We start from the raw sequence: 18,703 nt of genomic DNA, 5'->3' as shown, positions 1-18,703 counted from the left end.
ATGACATTTGGCGACTTTATGAATTGAGTTTGGGATGGGGGATTCCGAGACGGCGTGTGCCGCACAATGTGTATCAACTAGGAATATCACCACTGGTGAGGTATGGAGTGCCCGTTATCACGACGGAGTGCCGGTTCCCTGGGACTTCATGTACGACATTCAGCTTTCGTATGCGACCTTCCTGATTCGATGCCCAGCATACGCGTGTTGGTAGTGGGAAGAAGCCCATCTTCAACGGATTCCGCCCCTCTACGACATGACCCATGATAGATGCAGCAAGCCACAACCAACATGCATAATAACTGTTTCGTCAAGCGCCCTCTTCAGCCTCACAGCCTCACGATCCTGTGCATTAATACGCTGATAGCTCTCCCTTTAATTTCTCACCAAGAGAAACTTGAGAGTGCATCAAAACCCAATCATCCAAGAAATACCACTTTAATAAAGTACCCAATCAAAATGCCCCCCAGAACAATAAGGCAAAATCCCGTCTTCAAGGAACTCACAGAGATCCAACGATACACGGACGTGTGTCCAAACCCGCAAGACTCCGACTTCACCACCTGTCGAGCAAAGAGGCGCGACGGAGGACGATGCAGAAACCCCCCATGCACGCAATACGAACGATGGCAAATCCCAAGTCTGCTGTCCGAGTTCCGTGACATGACGGAATGTCCTGATACGGACAGCTTCTACAATAAGATGGAGACCTTTGTCACTTATACGCACTGCAAAAGGTGGCACCGCCCTGTGGCCTGTCAAGCTTTCAGCGAGTGGAAGAGGGAAAGGATCGCGAATAGACGCAGCGTACGGCAACGTCCTGCGCGGGTTGCGAGGCCGAGGCCTGCGCCGGCTGTTATACAACCGATCAATGCTCCCGTCGTCGTGCCCGTCATACAGCCAATAACGGCGGCAGCACTCCAAATGCTCCCCTCGACGCCCAGAGTACATGTACCATCGTCAGCAAGTGCAACATCGGACGATGGAAGCTCTTCTTTCAACGAGAGTGTTGCGGAAACTCGTTCGCTGGCCAGCAACACCACGTTCATGAGCTCTCCCCATCATACTCCCTTGCGCAATGGAACAGTTTCTGCTTTTGAGATTCAGGATATCGTCGAAGAAGTCACTGTTGTTGAAGAAACTGTCCCTGAGACGAGGACGGTTGGTCAGAATAGGCTTCGCTATGAAGTTGTTGCTGTCGAGCAAGCCCCTCTTGTTCAGGCGGGTTCTAGTCAACCAAGTGTCACTGTGAGGATGCCTGTGCAAGATGAAGCTCCCCGCCAGAATACTCCCCAAGATGATGATCAGAGAGTGCAAGACTCAGCTCTGACCCTTGGTATGCACGACGCACTGCCCCAAGAAGACAGCGGCACCGGGGAAGATGCTTTCGTCAAAGCGCTTGGGATCACCGGCCTGCATCGCAACGGATCGGTAAGAGACCACTCACCGGTATTCCAAATCATCAACAGCCATCCCACATCAGAAAAGATGAAGGAAGGCGTAGTCTATATCCTCGAACACAACGAGAACCCGTCGCTCTTCAAGATCGGCTGGTCAAGCAAGAGCGCAGAAGAGCGCCTGCACCAGCCTAATAACTGCTACGGCACCAACACGCGAGTCATCTACGAGACGAAAAGATTCGCCGGTGCACCTCACGCGGAGAGGATATCTCAAATCATACTCCGCCACGCCAACATTCGCGTCTTGGAATGCTCTCAATGCAGAGGGGGCCACAGAGAGTGGTTCGCTGCGAACAGGGACACGGTGCGCGAGACGGTCACGTCTGTCGAGGAATTTGTCCAGATGCCGGCTTATACTCTGCAAAATGGGGAGTACAAGCTTTCGCCAGAAGCATATGATCGAGTGGTCAAGCAGATGTGTGACTTTTCTGTCCTGAGACTTGGGGAGCTCATGAGAGGGCCCAGGGAGGCGGTTGACGAAGAACCGTCTACTGTTTCACCCGGCATGTCAACAGCAGCCATATTCATACCTCCGCCCCAAATCTGCGAGAGTCCTACAGAGATGACTGGCTACGACAGCGACGTCCATCAATCCGAGATACAGCAAGTTGACGAAAGCTCTATCTCCCCGTCTTTGCACAGCACCAAGCCTCAGAAAGAGCTGTCCGCTGGCACAAAGCTGGCGAGGAAGATGAAGCGTCTCTTTGCTGCCGGAGACTCCGCCAAAAGATACTTTCTAAGACCTCGAGAGCCAAAGACGCAGACGAGTGATGGTTCCAAGCGCGCATTTGGTTCGGCGATTGTTGACCTGAAAGGTAAGGCGCGCGAAGCGGGCACAAAGGCGCGGCAGGAGGCTCGAGAGTTTCGGAGAGATTTTAAAGAGGAACTGCGTCGCAAGAGCGAAGAGTAGATGGCATAATGGCTTGTCTGAAAGATCAATTTTGTAAGGTATTTACGCGCAAGAATCGTCACGAGTAGTACATGTCCGACAGCGGACCCTTTGATCATCAGAAAAGCTGCTTGTCTTTATTTTATCCCCCGAATCAGACGTATCTGATCCAAGGCCTCTAGAATGCTCTTCTAGCTTCACCAACACCAGGTTTTTGTGTTTTTCTTATACGTACTTTTACATTCTCAGAGCAGATAGGTAGGCAAGTAGGTGCTCTTCTTGCTACCTCACCCGTGTCTATGCCATTGGTAGATGCCGTCTAGAATCGGGTGATCATGGCCTCGCGGTCTGGGCCAGTACCGACCCACTTGATCTGTGGATTGTTAGTATGAAAACGCATGAACATTAAGCTCCAATGTATGCATACCTTGACACCAACAAACTTCTCAATGTACTGGTGTTGATGGGTTAGCACATTTTGAACAAAGGAGGAGAAACGACGCTGCTAACCAAGATGTAGTCTTGGGCTTCCTTGGGAAGATCCTCCCAGGTCTTTGCGTTGGTAGTCGACGTGTTCCAACCAGGCATCTCGTGGTAGACGACCTCGGCGCGGTCGAGGATGTCCAGGGATGCGGGATACGACTCGAGTTCCTACAGTGTGTAAGCATATCTCTAACTTGGTCAGGACAAAGGTAGAGGCCTACCTCGCCGGTCTCGGGGTCCTTGTACGCAATAGCGATCTTGATTGTACGGAAGGTGTCCAAAACATCGAGCTGCACGGTTAACCTCGAGTCAGCTACCATTCTTCTAATTTATAGTCAGATAGAAAAGCAGAGATGCTACCTTTGTGAGGTTAAGCGCCGTGTAGTGGTTGACGTCCTGTGATGTGTCAGAGAGCAGCTCCATGTGTTCGCGCAGGGGTAGATCATCTATACCGTGGTGTACTTGACAACGACCAGGTCTGCAGAGTCTTAGTCAATAGCAAGCCCCAGAGAGAGTGAGGTGGGTGGAAAAGTCCACATACCAAGCCTGCTTTAGTCAGTCATGGCTACTCATCACAGTTCTCTGAAGGGGTGATACTAACCATCCGCATCGACGAGTTCGACCAGTGGAAGTTCCCTAAGGCCAGTCAGTGGTTTGTACCCCGGCCAAATGAAGATGATCGAGTTTTACCCATTCGCGGCCTCGTTGCTGCAGCTCGTTGCCGATTCTGGTAGGGTGATTAGCTATCTTCATGTGCTCAAAGGGGCGGAGGGGAGCCATACTCTCCGAGGTCCTCGGTCTTGAAAGCTCCAGAGCCTACACGGGTGGTATAGGCCTTGACCACGCCGATAACCTCACCGATCTTCCTGATGTCGAGAGCAAGTCCAGTGACCATGCCGCCGATGCTATTACGGGTCAGTATGGATGGCATAGGAATATGAGGGCCTTGTTGGTACGAACCCAGTAGAGCTGCTAGTGACGTAGGGGTACTGTTCAGAGGCAATAAGCATGCATTCAATGAGACGCAGTAGCATTCCGCCGAGTTTGACTTACTGAACCCCAGTCAAGATCCAGCATGAGAGCTAATCACATTGTATTAGAGACGCGAATGAGAGGACACAGAGGAAGAACTTAGGGGCTCACCATTTGCTCCTTCGCAAAGGATCTTCATGTTCTTCTCCTGTGCCTGCTTCATGAAAGCAATGGCATCGACAGTGTACTTGGCAAGCTTGGGACGGTACTCCTTGAAGCGGGCAATCTCCTCCTCAACATCGTATTTGAGCAGGTCGCCGTATCGCTTCTGGAAGCCTGCCGCAAGTCGTCGGAGCTTCTGCTCGAAGACCTGCTCGTTGAAGACTTCGGCCAGTCGGATTCCACTTCGCTATACTTGTCTCAGAGGAGAACGTTCATTGGCCAGATAATTGAGTCAGTCTCTTACCGCAGCTTTTGTGCTGTAGCACGGGCCAATTCCTCGGCCTGTCGTTCCGACCTTGCGATCTGGTGGATGTGAGTGGTCTATTATGCCTGGTCTGTTCCAATTGAATTCGCTCACCTCCGAGTTCCAATTCCTCGAGTCCGTCGACGGCAACATGGAGATCCAGATCTATGTGAACCTATTGCAATCCGAGTGATTAGTTATCAGCTCGCTTTTCTATGGATTATCATCCTTACTCGATCGCTTATGAAGATTCGCTCATGGACGCTGTGGTTCGGTCAGCGGACATGGCCTCTATCTGATGGGAGATTGACTCAGCCAGACATACTTGGAGAGTCCTTTGCGCTCAAGCTCCTCAAGCTCCTTGAAGAAAGAGGGCTACGCGACGGTGTTAGCTGGGTGAACTGCTTGACTGGCAGATACTAGGAGACGAACAATGTGGGCGACCACCGCAGAGCCGATGAGGTTCAGGCTATGATCAGACAGTTAGTCTCTCCGCTTCCGAGTTATCCATCAATGGTGGACATACCAGTTGGGGTTGACCAGGCCTGAAGGAAGCAAGTGGAAGCTGGCGGCTGTTAGTCGTGCCCTTGGACGAGACGGTTCTCGACTGCGCATACCTGTACGACACGCCATTGGCACTGTTGAAAGCCGTGGTCAGCAACTCAAGGTCAAGCTTTAAGAGGCAACGGGAGCCGTCGACTTACACAATGGAGTGGCCCGCGTTGTGCCCGCCCTAGAGGTCGTCTCAGCTCGTCATTCTCGCAAAGAATATGGATATTATAGGGGTCGGTCCATGGCAAGGCTCACAGCAGCTCGCGCGCAAAGCTGCGCTTCGGGGGCAAGAATGTCGGTCAATTTTCCTTTCTATCGAGTCGCCATCGTCAGCAAACAGAGGCCCAGGAACAGCGGCATTGCGCAGGTGGTCGTTCGTACGCCTTCGTCGCCTGCAGAGTCACAATCGTCATGTTAGCGCATCGCGATGTCGGCCAAATGCGGCTGCGAATGGAAGCGGCACAAACCCCATTGGGCGCCCAGCTGTTGAGGAAACAATGTCAGCTCCTGTATTGCATCAAGCATCAAGTCGCGGCGACTCACAATGATTGTAGCCATGGCTTCTTCCGGTTGTTTTGTTGCTCGCGCAGATTCTCGTTGGTTGCAAAGATGCAAGATTTTGGCGCACGGCGTCACTGCAAGCTTTCTTTGTTATCTTATCGCTCCGCTAAAGATTTCATCAACCTCCGATCATTGAGCTTTTCATAGCCGGCGGCCGGAGCCGCACATTTTTACGCCAGTTACGAATAGCGTCCCCCTAGGAGTCATACATCCACGCATATCACACACGACTGGAGCTGCATCGCCGATTGAAGCTTGTTTTTATTTTCACTCCAATCAATCTGCTTCTGCCCTTTCCTCTGCATCAATCCCGAGAAGATCAAAGACTTCTTTGGCCAGGACTGGGTGGCCATTTCTGCAGAGCTCTTCACCTATTTCCCGATAGTCCCAGGATATGTCGTACCCATCCTCCTCATAGTCATAAGCATAACGACCGCTGTAAATGTAAGGGTTAGCTACTCTACTAACTTGTTTGCCATGTTGGCTTGCATCGTCCTCGTCCTGATCCATGTAGTTGCCGACGTCGTCGTCTTCCTCGCCATCGCTGCCAGTGAAGTCTTCTTCAGAAGTGCTTTCTTCCCCTATGTCACTAGATGTCTCTTCCGAGCTTCCTCTATAGTCGCTTCCGTTGTCGGACTCTGTGCTTGCAGTCTCATATAGGCTTTCACCAGTAAAGTCGAGAAGTTCCAGATCTTTCAGCTGTTGAATGACGGGTCGAAGTATTGATTCGGCTTCGAGATACCTCTCTTGTAATTTCAGCGCCCTGCACAGCCACACCCGCGTGTTCATTTCCGCGCTAGTGACGCCTTTGAGTGTTCTCTGAATGAACTCCAGATGCTTCTTGAGAGTCTCTTCGGCTAAAGCGTACTTCTGCGAGAAGACACAGGCGATTCCGGCGAATGATCCATACAAGGAAAACCCACGAGTCATCTTCTCGGGTCTTTTCCTTCGCTCATCAGCACTCCAGATAAACAGCTGTGCCGCATCTTCATACCGTTCCTGGCAGAAAAGCGTTCTTGCTACCCAAAAGGTGTTACACAAAGTTGCGGAATTTGGTGGAGATTGCCCTTCGGAAATGCCTCGTCTGAACATATCTTCGGCTTCGTCATATTTCACCTGGTTAAAAAGGGAACGGCCGAGCCAAAGTATCTGCCATTGCCGGTGTTCAGCAATTCTCATGACCGGATTCGATGATGAAACAGCATCTTGAAGAAGCGGTTCTGCTTCTTCTGACTCGCCCAGCTGCACGAGAGCTAGGCCGACCCAATATTTGAAAAGGCTATTGTCTTCCCGCAGATTCCTTTTCGCGGTCATGAAAATTGGTAGCGCCTCATCATGCCTACCTAAGTCCAAGTACAGAAAGCCAATTCCAATAAGAACGATCGTGGGTATGGTTGCAGAGCTAGCCACAACCAATTGGCAAAGTTTCTTCAATGGATCAAATATCTTTTCCAATGCTTGGGGTACTAATCTCAGTACGGGTAAGGCGCGCAATGGTCCAAGAGCTGTTAAGGTCGGTGCAATGGGAAGGGCGTTATTGTTCTCCAAAAATGTCGCGATGTGCCGAAAATCTATACTTGTAACCGGCGGCGTGGGATAATCTGATTCAAGCGCGTCTTCGTCGTCTGTATCGCTTATTGAGTCTTTGTTTGACAGCATATCGAGGAGGGAATCAAGAACTTCCATATTCTGGCTTTTGGCACCATGTAGCTTTGGTGTCTGGCTTCTTGTATAGAAGTCTCGGCTGATTTTGGAAACGGCGGTATCCCAGGGTACGGCGCTCAATTTCCTGAGATCACTTGACTGCAGCCCTCTCAGAAAAATCGTCAAGTCCTCTTCCAAGCCATGCAAGAAGCCAAAATCGAAACATGACTTCAACAAATTATTGAGCCAATTTGAGAAGCCATTCGTTTGAATAAATTGCAGCATCCGTCCTTGTTTGTTTGCTTCCAGGGCACCAGATCTGGTGAGGTGATGTATGAGATGGCGTGTGGCATACGCCATAAGAGGCAGTGTATCTGCCGTTGACTCGCGAGAGATACTTCTATCTTCAGTCTGAATGACATCATCTCCATGAATGATGAGGTATTCCATACAAACTTTGCTGAAAAGTTCGTGCGAAGCGATGAGATCAACCTTGAATTTGGTTTCCACGGCAAACTCCAGCAAGTATTCCTTTGCAGATAAATGCACAAATATGACCTTGCCATGCTGGATATGGACGAATCCTCCGCAGAGGTCCAGAAACTTCTTCTCTGGTCCATAGATGAGGCACTCTTTCAAGGTCGCCTTCCCTTTTGCCTTCTTCTCTATCCAGCGGGCCATCCCCTGCGCGTATTGAAGTTCTTCAACATCTAATGGTCTTCCGGCCGTGGTAAGAAATCCGAAAATCTGGTTGGCAACTTCAATGTCATACGCCTTGGAGTTCTCCAGCCTCCGTGCCATCTGGTTGTATCTGGCCCTCAGGCCATTCGGTAGGGTGCAGAGTGCGGAGTCAACCTCATCAGAGGACGCCCAAGTCTGGATATCGCTCATCACCAATTGCACCCAGAGAAAGGTGCCTTGTGACTTCTCAAGAAAAGTCTTGCTGATATTTTGGAGGAGACGTTTTTGTGTCTCTTGGCCCAAAAATGAACTCTCTCTTGTCTTCGCCTCAATGTATCTGTTGAGATCGTCGACGATCATGTTGTCGTCGATGGCAATCGACAAATATGGAAGCTTTTCTTCCTTCATGGCATTCACCGCATGCGGCCGTCCAAGTACCATCACCCGAGAGGGGGCATGTCTCGTCAGAAGCTCCGTGAAATATCCCATCAGCCTTGTTATCGCATCGTCAAGTTTGCGTTCGTCGCCCAAAGGGCTTTGTCCATCCAGGCATTCGTCGAGGCCATCAATGACCCAGAATGCCGGCTCGTGAGAGCTTTCCATGGCTTTCAGAACTGTCATCCAAAGATCTGTGGTCGTAGGATCGCTGAACTTATTCATCTGATCCAACAACGAAGCGAGCTCGACTTCGCGCTGGTCTCCCTGAAGCTCTTGAAGAATCTGTGACAGAGCGGATCGCGCCAAGGTATCTTCAGGGGCTCTGTACTTATTGCCTTTCTCCGAGAAGAACAAGTAGAAGATCCTGTTGTTTTGAGCTTCTGCAGCCAGGTGGTCGATGACTGATGCAGCAAGGAAGCTCTTTCCACAACCGCTTTTTCCGGAAACACAAAGTAGTCGCTCTCGAATATCCTTTGTCGTCTTCCAGGTTTTGAAGTTTTCGTGTGACAAAATCCAATCACAAGTGCCTTTCACCTGGTCTTTGAGCATATCCTCTTTCCTCTGCCTCATGTTAGGAGAGTCCAATGCTCGGAGCCAGTTTTCCAGCCGGGATTCTACCCGGGCCTCTGTTTCGCGGTCAGTAAGAGGAATGACGCTGAGTGGTATCAAAGATACACGTACCTTCTCTGAATTGCCTCATTTCCATGTGTTCTACGGCATTCGCAGTGAGGTCCAGGTGTTCGGTATGGCGTCGTAGATCATCAATAACACCTTGGAACTTCTTCTTTGCCGGGCTAACGAGAAGCTTGAAAAGACGGACTACGGGAGAGTATAGGAGTCAGAAATATTATGGCATAGTCAGTATATTGCCCGGGGATTACCTACCAAACACACTGTGGTTGAATAAATCGAGGGAGATATAGCAGAAGTTGACAACATCAGTGAATACACTGAGCAGGGCAGTGTAAAGCGCCGGGTTCGGTGGTAATTGCTTGTATATATTGATACGACCCATGGTTTGATGAATTGTATCAATCATGACAACTAATTGCTCGGCAATGATCGAGTGGCAATTGGAAACCTGTTGATAAATGTAATTAGAGCGCTATCCCACAAACCCCGTAAAAGGCAGGTGAGGATCCTATAGATGTGGTATGCTTACCTGCAAGCATAACCGCAACGGCGACCAGATAGAACATGGAATTGCAGTGTTCGCTTGAACGACACCATCAATAGCCTCGAAAAGCTTCCCCAGCCACTCCGAGTGCTTCTGGAACTGAGCCAGCAACTTGAAGGATGCCCGCTTTTTGTGGTTGTCATAAGCTTTTTGGAGGCAGTCCATCATGTCTTCAACCGTCGTCGCGGAATGCAGGTGTGTCTGAAATGATTTCTTCTTTTTCTTGCCGGCCATTTTCTTGAGCTTGTCATACGCCATTTTGGCTGCTGTGATGGCAGCCTCTTCGGCGGACACGTTCGTCGCCGGATGGCCTGCGGCCTGAGAAGTGGTATGAGACGCCATATCGCGCTACCTGCTATTGAGGATGCAAAAGTGTGCTTGGTTCAGACGAAAATCTAAATGCACTGATATCCATACACGATACATATATATTTCTCAATCCTAGATTACTTCTGTCGTGGGTACCTTGTGCGAATAATTGTTTGCCCTGCGGGCACATTGAGAAAGCCTCATGCATGCTTCGTGGCTTTCTTCTGGGCACACACACAGCGACAGGGCCATCGGTATATGCAGAATTCTCAGCTCAGAATTACCTTACCTCGATGCCCAAACCCTGCCCAAGTTTCTCTTCCTGCGATTACGGTAGTAGAAGCGGTAAACGCATTCCCTTAAAGCCTTGCTTATGAGTTCGGTGAGCAAACTGCACCCTTCATTCGTGAGCTTGATGGAAGAAATGGTGGAGGCATTTAATTGGCTGGCAGAACCCCTGTGGCTTATATTGCAAGAAGTGGCAGTGGTGACACGTTTTCGTGGCTTTAGACGTTGTCGCCTTGCAGAGCCACCTGACGTGTGGTCATCTACCCTCGACTTGCAGGCGGTTTGATGCGACCGCCAGTCACATCACAGACAGACAACCACAACCCTTGCACTTTTTGTCCTCAGCTTTTATTTTTGGTATTCTACGCATCCATGCATACGTGTAGTAGTAAAGCTTCAGCAAAATATATCGGTCTTCTGATATGCGGCTCAAGCAAATGTATGGCAATGTCTAATGCTTCTGCGCCATGATCATCACCCTGACCGCCAGCAGCAATCTGGGCGACGTCCACTTTTTCAACTTGCTCTTCATAAAATATATCGATACGGTTTGATAGGTAGTTACATCTGAATGAACATTGAAACTTAAGCGCGGATAGCGTGGAGTTGCTGGAGGCCCGCCGCCGCCACGGGCTTGCCAGCATGCCCATTATACTTGACACTATCTTCCTCCTTGTCAAGATTATAAACAATGCTGTTCCTCCAGCGCTGAAACTCAAGAGCGGTAATGTCAGGATAGATTGCAGGCTCCTTCTCAGAGACAAACTTAGGCAGCGGTCCAACGGACGTATCACGTCCAGCCTTGAACAGATAAGCCATAAACATCCGAGACGGAATCACCAATCCACTCTTCCCCCTCATTGCCTCGGGCACAGCAACCTGGTGCATGCCTCCGGTGATTCTTCCATTGGTCCAGCGGGTCAACGTGTCGCCGACATTGAGAATCATCTCAGTCGTGTCAGTCGGCGGCAGGGGAACAAACTGGTTGGCGCTGCGGTCTTCAATCTCCAGCCCGCCGGTGCTGTCCTGGAACAGCAAGGTGATGGGGCCAAAGTCCGTGTGGGGGGCAATGCGGGTGGTGCGTCCCGTCTGCAGCTCATCGACGGCGATTTCAGGATAGTGTGTAAGTCGCATGTCAGTGGCGCTGGGGGCGCACCGAGCAACGAGAGACCCGTCGTCAATGTCCCAGGCGACTTCGAGGGCATGCATCAGGGTTAGGCAGACATCATTGCACTGCTGGTAGAAGGCTTCCATAAAGGGGCGGAAGCCGGACAGGCTGGACGCTGTGGGCCATTTGTTGGGGAATTCCACGTCGTCAGAAGGACCCTGGTCAAAGTGCTCCTGATTATTCAGAATTAGCCGGTCAGTATCACAGAACTATAGTCAGGGAAAGAGTCGTGAGGTGCCTTACCTTCGAGTCTCTCAAGATGCGGACTTTCTCATCATGGTGCAGCTTTCCGACCTCCTCTACTCGCCAAGGCGTGTAGCCACGCATAGGCCTAGGCCCAGGCGCATTTGGGATAGTATTCTTGTCCTCTAGAGGCTGGTTGAAAAACGAGTGACCCTGGAAGTTTAAGAAAGCTCGGTTAGGACGCTGGTGATGCTGCTTGTATCAGAAACTCCCACGAGGTCTTGCTTACCCAGTGAAACAGCTCTCGGAGTTGGTCATTACTGAAAGTATGGTTCTTCAACTTTGCAAATCCAGTCTTCTCGAAGCTACTGAGCAGGTCATGTGCAAACTGTTTGCGCTCCTCAGGGGTCCCGGAGATGAACTTGCTGTAATCTAGAGTAGAAACTGCCATAGTAACGAGTTTGCGAGCAAAGCCTCTGTGTGATTATGCCTTGAAGTATATGAGTTTGACCATGTGAATCTTATTTGTCTTTGTACGTTAGATGAAGTCGCTTGACTTGACACTTTATAGACAAATTCCGCTTCTCATCGGCGACGTCATAATCAGCACACGGCGAAAGAATAATAAACCCATCCAAGGCATTTACGAAAACAACAGTAAAAGATATTCGCGTTGCGTCATGTGCGGACTCATCCTTGGATGCTGATGTTTGATTACTACGGGGTATCACAACATCCTCGATGTAACTTGGGCTATCAAGGTTGGCAGAGCCGAGGGTGACATAGCTAAACCGATATTATCACACCATCCTCGTATCGAAGATCTGGCTCAGCCGATGGAGCTGACGATGTTGTGGTAACTCAATATACATGGCATGTAGTCCTAGAGTTTTTCATCAGAGGAGTGCATCGCTCGATCTCTTGCAGATTTCCCGGGGCTCGAGCAGGTTGTGTTGCCAGGATGCCAACAGATAGCAGGCTCCGGGTAATCTACAGCCTGCCCCGTCTAGAATCTCACCACAATGTCAGAATGTCGCGTAGTAGCGTCTCCGCGGCCTTGTCTTCGCCAGTCTCCATGTAACGCTCCGCGCGGCCTTTGGAGGAAAGTTGCATACTAATCACTCAGATAAGCATGAATTGGAACCGAGCATCTGTAGAAGTAAACCATCATGATGTGACCATGTAGTATTTACGTTACACGGCATCTGAATGTCAGATTATAATGCTTCTGACAATCCTCGATATACCAATTTGAGTATACGCCGATGTTGCGGGTGAACACGGGGTATCCAGTCTGCATGAGAGAGGCCTGGTTACCGATCCAATGATATACGTTCTTACATGTGATACTACATACTATGTAACGGTCAATCTTGATGCTGGGGAACCCAAAGAAACTACCACTTGATCCGCCATGACCAGCCCTTGAGCTTGACCCTCACCCACACGAAGCAAAGGAGGGCGGCCACATAGCTCAGTCCGGTAAACAAGGCAGCCCCCCAGTATTTCTCTTTCCCGCTGGTACCCGTCACGGTTAGCAAGCTGCCGGCGATGGGCAGGCTTGCCAACACGCCAAATGCAACTACTGTGAAGCAGCTCGCATAGTATCTCCCGTACTCTTCCGTGTCACAGAGCTGGCCGAGGCAGATGGGCGTCAAGCTGACGTTGGAACCACTCTGAAAACCAAACAACACGACAAAGGCCACTAGGAGCCCGTCACTCTTCAATCCAGGCACCAGTATATCTGTCAACCACAGACACAAGACGGAGATTGTGCAGAGAAGAAGAGAGACAATCATGGTGTTGTATCTGCCAAAGCGATCGGCCAGATCGCCAGCCACATAACGGCTTACACATGATGCTGCATTCAGGATGGCGAGCAACTGGTATGCAAACGCGGCTGAACCGGTTATGGATTCCGCCGACGACAGACCTTGGCGATCAATGTAGTAACTTGGCGTGTAGGTGATGGGGATGAAGTACGCGAGGTCTGTCAACAGCACCCCGGCAGTAGTGGCCCCCATGGCTCCCGTCCCGTCCAAGAAGATGCGATGATCGGGGAGAGTATCCCGCCAGGTGGTGGCGTTCCCCTTGCGCGGGGGGATTCGGCTCCGGCAAAAGGCAATGCTGACGGCACAGAGGACCATCAACACGAATCCAAGGATTCGAATCGTCCAGGCCCATCCGACCTGAGGCAGCAGAGCTTGCATCATGAGCGGGAATAACACGCCGCCAAAGCCGCCACCGATGAATGCGATGCCACTAGCCAGGCCACGGCGTTTCATGAACCAGTGAGCGACGCATCCCATGGATGGCGTCAGCAGGAGTGACGACCCGATGCCAGTCAAGATGGAGAAGGATAGGAGAATCTGATAGTACTCTGCAATGCCACATGGCAACGATTGTCAGCCCAACGCTCATCGGCAAACATGATGACAGGATTCTCGAAGCCTACCCGTGCATAGGCTGAGTGTGAATATCCCAATTAGCGTGCAGACCGTGCCGGCCGTGATGAGGGCCCGCGGGCCAATGGCGTCGAAAGTAGGTCCTACTTGCACTCCGAAGATCCAGTTCACGAAGGCGTATGTGGAAAACAGCCAGCCGAGGGTGGACGCAGAGTACTGGGGAAGGATGACCTGAGAGATGACAACCTCGAAAACCCCCGACGTGTTGTAGATGCCCAATGAAGCAGTCAAGCCGCACCAAGCGCCGAAGACGACGAGCCAGGCATCACGTCCGCCCTCGGGGTACGTATGGGGGTCGTGAGGAGCGTCTGTTTCTGCATCGTCGGCGTTTGGCTGGACTTCAGTCTTGTTGCTGCTGGCCACCTCTTTCGTCCCGAGCTTGTTAGCCAGACAGGCATCTTTGATATATGCGTTCGCGAGCGCACCTGACATACCTGGTGTTTGTGACGCGTCTTTGCTCTCGCTCATTGCCCTGTCTAGCAGCAACTCTGGCTCACGCGACGGGTCGTCTTGCCGAATCATTTTTGACGGCAATGGCGGTTTCCTGGGGTCCTGTCTCACTTGGACCTCCTAAGTCACGGCTGGAAGTTGAAGGCAAGGACAAGTTAATGCCGATGTAAGTGGCAGCGGAAGAAGGGCTGCGGATGTACAGCAAGTCGAAAGGAGGATCGTCGGAAAGGCGCGAGAATTCTGCATATTGACGAGCCTGGAATGACGCAATGGGAGCATGGCAGCGGTTAACAAGCGACCAGCCAACAGCCAAGCGTTGCAGTTGTGTAATGGGAAGGAGTTTGACAGGTACAAGGCCACGACTAACAGCAGGGAAATGGGCAAGGCTGCCGGCTCCACATGCGGCCAGGAGAATGCACATAAGCCGCATATTGGAACGCAACCAAGATACTAGCGCCGGGTCTTGTGGGAGCGGGACGGGAAATGTTGGTTATACAGCGGGTATAGAAGCAAGATCTATGCAAAAGGAGTGTGTGGGATGTCTTACAATGACGAAATGGGTCAGTAGCCGACATCCTTTTGATGTAGTACGGAGTACTAAGCAGCGCAATTGGTAGATACCCATGGAGCGTCCGTGCTTATACGCAGATGGTGCACCGATAAGCAGGGGGTACGGGATTTTCGCCGGATATGTAGGATGGAACAAGATCGAGTAAAGATGGGCGGAAGGCGTGATCCCATAGTACGCCACACCTTATTGTCATCACGAAGCACAGTAACCGTAATCAGGTACTCCGAGGAGATAGGAGGATACATGTGAGATGGTCACCTCAGTAGGATGGTCTTGATTAGTTGTCGGGGGTTTTGATCAATGCCGACATTCGACGCCGATGATATTCGTATCCCCGTCCCTGGATCCTCATCCGTCCATTCCGTACGACTTGGCCAATGGGACTGGAGGACTTGTCCTTGTAGGGCCTGCGGAGATGTAGATATAAGGTATTTAGGCAAATAGGTTATTCGGGAGACTAACTATTTACAGAATAGGAATTAGTTCTAGGTGCTTCAAGCTTGATTGGTTTTGAATGAGGAATATGTCCCAGACGGGGGAGCCTCTGTATGTACATGGGGAGACGCTTGATTTTACTATCGCGCGCCAGGGCTGTTTCTGGACAGGCTCCTTTTCACGATGCATTGGTTCTGACAATGTTTTGTGCCTCAAAATGACCATACAGCAGTAAACTACTAGTGCAAGCTGTGGTAAAACGATTCAAGCCTGACCAGAAACCACCCTGAGCCTTGTAGGTATGCAAGGGAAGAAGGCCACCTAGCAAGGAGAAAGAGGCCTGAATCCAACTCATGGGACCGGGGTAAAAGAGATGAGATCAAGGACAATGAAAACTAAATTATGAAAGAATGAAGAAAAATAACTAAATGGAAATAGATAAAATAAATGATACAAGGGATCTATTGAGGATATTCGAGGGCCACGCATGTGATTAAACTAGGGACTGAATCTTGTTCACAAATCGTGCCTTGCCACAACAGTCCACGCCCATCTTCACCCAGTTCAGTCAAACAGGAAGAAGTCTGGGACGCTGTAGCCTATACGATGGTAACCGAAGGAGTTAACCGTTGATGTCGTGATCAATATGCCGTTGCACCAATGCATCGAGACGTGCTCGTTTTCTAGACGGCCGGGCTCTATAAGAACCCCCCGTGCTCCTTGCTCAGGACGAAGAAAGGAGAGAGAATATCAGCACACTCTCGAGATAGAATCAGGACCCTCTTACTTTACTTCCCCAAGTCTCAATCTTTCCAAATCTTCTATATCTGGCGCAACCCCAAAGACCATCATCAAAATGATGACCGAAGTCCAAACACCGCACATGTACCTCGCCCAAGCTCGCGCTGCTACAAGCGTACAAGATTGCATGAGCCTCTATGACAAATGGGCCGCCACCTACAACGCCGAAGTGGGAGACAAAGCTCAAAATTATGTGGCCCCTGAGATCGTTGCACAGGTCGCTCTCCGGCTCTCTCAAGATTTAGCCCAAGATACCATCTTGGATGCCGGCTGTGGCACCGGCCTCGTAGGCCAAGCTCTTGCCCAGACCGGGGCAAAGACCATTGACGGACTTGATTTGTCGCCTGCTATGCTCAAGGTTGCCAAGGAGACGGGTGTATACCGAAACCTGTTCCAGGCAGACTTGACTCAGCGTGTGCAACACCAAGAGGGCTTGTACGACCTTGTCACCTGCGTGGGAACGTTTACCAACGGCCACGTAGGCCCTGACCCTGCCCTCAGGGAGTTTGTGCGCCTGGTTAAGAAGGGAGGGACTGTTATTGCCACCGTTCTCCAGGAATTCTGGGAGTCGGCCAAATTCGACGCAGAGGTTGAGAAATTGGCGGCTGAGAAAGTGGTTGAGGTTGTTGCACAAGAGGTCATTGATTATGTCAAGGTCACGGGGACAAGGCAGTGCTAGTTATTTTGAGAAAGGCATAAAATGGGCTGAAGGAAACGAGGCTGGGTCGTGTGACTTTGTGGAATACGAAGGAGGGGAAGGGGTACAACCGGTTGACTACGTCTTTGTATGGAGGCATGATTCTGAAAGAGCAATGCAAGATGAATATAATCCTTTCACACCTATCTGGTTGCTGCATCCTAGTATACTAGCAGCTTTACAATGTCTCTCCTCTCCTATGCTTCCAGCTGGTGCGTGTATGCAATTGAATAGGAGACTTGATGTTTTCTGCACTATCCATCACGACGTCCACGGCTACCAGCTATCTTGAGTCAGAGATTCAGTAGGTACAAACACGCTGGTAGTCACTTTAGACCTTCTTCGGCCTCAACCACCTCATCGTTAGTCTCTGGAAGTATGAGAACAGTGAACCCTTAGGGATGTATCCACCATACGTCGACTCCCACCAAGAGGCAAAGGTGCCTACATGTATTAAAAAAAAAGGTACATTAGGAATTGTCCATAACGTTGAATTATTTGGAATGGGGCATGGGGCTCACCGGCAGTTGTTCCCGTCTCAGTAAAGCCCAGGAGCTCCACCATCAAGGGCATCAGTCTCACCAGGACTCCAAAGGCAAAGAGTGATAACAGCACAGTGGCTGCGATCTCAACAGGATGCTCCTTGACATATGCGAAGAGGTCAGAGAACGTGACCTCTGCAGCTTCACAAGCCTGATCGTATGCCTCAGCCATGGCCGGGCCCATCTTGTCGCGTCCGCTTTTAAGCACCCCCTCCAGCTTCTTCAATACGTTTTTGGCAAGCCATTCGGACCATCCAGTGGCAGAAACGGCATCGTCGAGCTGCGCTGAGAGCACAGCGCCGGACTTTTCGGCGTGGAGGAGGATGTCGATGATGTTGTCGGCCGTCTCTTCGACGGATTTGTGGGGAGGAGGGGATTGGAGTCGAGGCTTCTCAGTGATGAGGCCGTGATTGCGCTGGATGGAGGGAGGCGGCGCAAAGTCGTCATCGCAAAGGCAGCGAAAGAAGTTCATCTTGACTTTGTTGGATTGAGATTGTAGACGTGCGCAGATGATGCAGAAATGAAGTGTTTTGGCGGAAGGAAGGCTGCGGGGGGAGTGAGGTTAAGTGAAGAAGTTGAAGTTGGGCAGCCATTTTTGTTCCCTCAAGATTGACGCAGGCTGCACGTGCACGTGTCTGCCTTGCACCATCTTTGCGGCATCAATGATACCTCGCACCAACAGCAGAAGGTGATTGGTGTTGAGTGCTGAGGCTGGTGAATCATGCAGGCCGCCGTGATAGGCCCGCGGTTAGTACATGTATGTGGGAGGCCGACTGTGGCTGTACAGCGACCTGTTTTCAAGGCCAGAGTCAAGAGGCCTCGGGAGAGATCCAACAACATCAGAAGACAGGAGATAACAAGTAGCTTTCACATGATCGTAAAATATCCTGCAAGTTTTCTGGAGGAAGGCTTTACCGCGATCTTATTACAAGTTCTCCATCCCTAAAGCTGAAATGACTACTTCGTATATTCTACAAAGACATGTTCATCAGATTAACTCTCATTGGAGAACAACACATTTCTTGGCATATAATTTAGAACATAAGTTTCCATAACCGTCTGTGTACGAGAGCCTCCGCCGTGAGAAGCGAACAAGTTGCTACCCGTAATATTGCCTCGTCGCCTGAATGTTCTGCCAGATAATTGGTGATCCCTCCAGCAAGTCTCAGTTTCTCCTCCCTTATTTGTTACATTTGGCTTTGCATAAGGAAATCCCTCGCGCCAACCTGAATGTAGGCAATGATGATGGCGGATGAGGGCGGTCCGGAGATATAAGCGCGAAAGTCATCCTGTGGACAATACGTCGAATTGCAGACCTAACATCTATGAACATGGGCGGGTGCATCTTTGACAGTTCATCTTGCTAGCACACTATCGATTATTTGGTCATTCATTACTGCCTCCCTTTGTTCGTGGCTGCTGACAGCATTGTCTGTATAAAGAAAGATCCAAGATCGGGCTGATGTCAGAT

At 50.5% G+C, this 18,703-nt stretch overlaps 7 protein-coding genes across 7 annotated transcripts; 2 read left to right on the top strand and 5 right to left on the bottom strand.

The window, feature by feature from the left end:
- Positions 1-459: 459 nt before the first annotated feature.
- Positions 460-2,370, top strand: BBK36DRAFT_1121708 (hypothetical protein; the record flags this gene model as incomplete). The annotated part of the gene is made up of 1 exon (XM_024890858.1): positions 460-2,370. One exon carries the CDS (start codon positions 460-462, stop codon positions 2,368-2,370), a length of 1,911 nt encoding a protein of 636 aa, XP_024748521.1.
- A 298-nt stretch (positions 2,371-2,668) lies between these two features.
- Positions 2,669-5,389, bottom strand: BBK36DRAFT_1135690 (Adenylosuccinate synthetase; the record flags this gene model as incomplete). Its single annotated transcript, XM_024892730.1, has 23 exons — positions 5,366-5,389; positions 5,290-5,305; positions 5,078-5,130; positions 4,975-5,003; positions 4,888-4,908; positions 4,797-4,835; positions 4,703-4,739; positions 4,596-4,645; positions 4,504-4,534; positions 4,385-4,445; positions 4,271-4,329; positions 3,976-4,213; positions 3,886-3,914; positions 3,793-3,821; positions 3,615-3,737; positions 3,523-3,559; positions 3,430-3,468; positions 3,285-3,293; positions 3,193-3,228; positions 3,054-3,122; positions 2,860-3,000; positions 2,777-2,803; positions 2,669-2,722 (listed from the first exon to the last, which is right to left on the bottom strand). The coding sequence occupies exons 1-23, from the start codon at positions 5,378-5,380 to the stop codon at positions 2,669-2,671; spliced, it is 1,242 nt and encodes a 413-aa protein (XP_024748520.1). The 5' UTR covers positions 5,381-5,389.
- Positions 5,390-5,659: 270 nt separating this feature from the next.
- Positions 5,660-9,581, bottom strand: BBK36DRAFT_1142195 (hypothetical protein; the record flags this gene model as incomplete). The annotated part of the gene is made up of 6 exons (XM_024893508.1): positions 5,660-6,726; positions 6,961-7,255; positions 7,484-8,772; positions 8,828-8,965; positions 9,032-9,227; positions 9,309-9,581. 6 exons carry the CDS (start codon positions 9,579-9,581, stop codon positions 5,660-5,662), a joined length of 3,258 nt encoding a protein of 1,085 aa, XP_024748519.1.
- A 924-nt stretch (positions 9,582-10,505) lies between these two features.
- Positions 10,506-11,722, bottom strand: BBK36DRAFT_1122211 (Clavaminate synthase-like protein; the record flags this gene model as incomplete). Its single annotated transcript, XM_024890922.1, has 3 exons — positions 10,506-11,261; positions 11,332-11,484; positions 11,561-11,722. 3 exons carry the CDS (start codon positions 11,720-11,722, stop codon positions 10,506-10,508), a joined length of 1,071 nt encoding a protein of 356 aa, XP_024748518.1.
- A 946-nt stretch (positions 11,723-12,668) lies between these two features.
- On the bottom strand, positions 12,669-14,168 carry BBK36DRAFT_1122613 (MFS general substrate transporter; the record flags this gene model as incomplete). Its single annotated transcript, XM_024890963.1, has 2 exons — positions 12,669-13,651; positions 13,727-14,168. 2 exons carry the CDS (start codon positions 14,166-14,168, stop codon positions 12,669-12,671), a joined length of 1,425 nt encoding a protein of 474 aa, XP_024748517.1.
- A 1,880-nt stretch (positions 14,169-16,048) lies between these two features.
- Positions 16,049-16,692, top strand: BBK36DRAFT_1169950 (S-adenosyl-L-methionine-dependent methyltransferase; the record flags this gene model as incomplete). Its single annotated transcript, XM_024895389.1, has 2 exons — positions 16,049-16,630; positions 16,663-16,692. 2 exons carry the CDS (start codon positions 16,049-16,051, stop codon positions 16,690-16,692), a joined length of 612 nt encoding a protein of 203 aa, XP_024748516.1.
- Positions 16,693-17,021: 329 nt separating this feature from the next.
- Positions 17,022-17,704, bottom strand: BBK36DRAFT_1160398 (hypothetical protein; the record flags this gene model as incomplete). Its single annotated transcript, XM_024894289.1, has 2 exons — positions 17,022-17,134; positions 17,212-17,704. The coding sequence occupies 2 exons, from the start codon at positions 17,702-17,704 to the stop codon at positions 17,022-17,024; spliced, it is 606 nt and encodes a 201-aa protein (XP_024748515.1).
- Positions 17,705-18,703: the final 999 nt, after the last annotated feature.

Source organism: Trichoderma citrinoviride (genome assembly GCF_003025115.1).
Source record: "Trichoderma citrinoviride strain TUCIM 6016 unplaced genomic scaffold BBK36scaffold_9, whole genome shotgun sequence".
In the NCBI taxonomy this organism is placed as follows: domain Eukaryota; kingdom Fungi; phylum Ascomycota; class Sordariomycetes; order Hypocreales; family Hypocreaceae; genus Trichoderma; species Trichoderma citrinoviride.
This window is presented reverse-complemented; position numbering and strand designations above follow the sequence as displayed.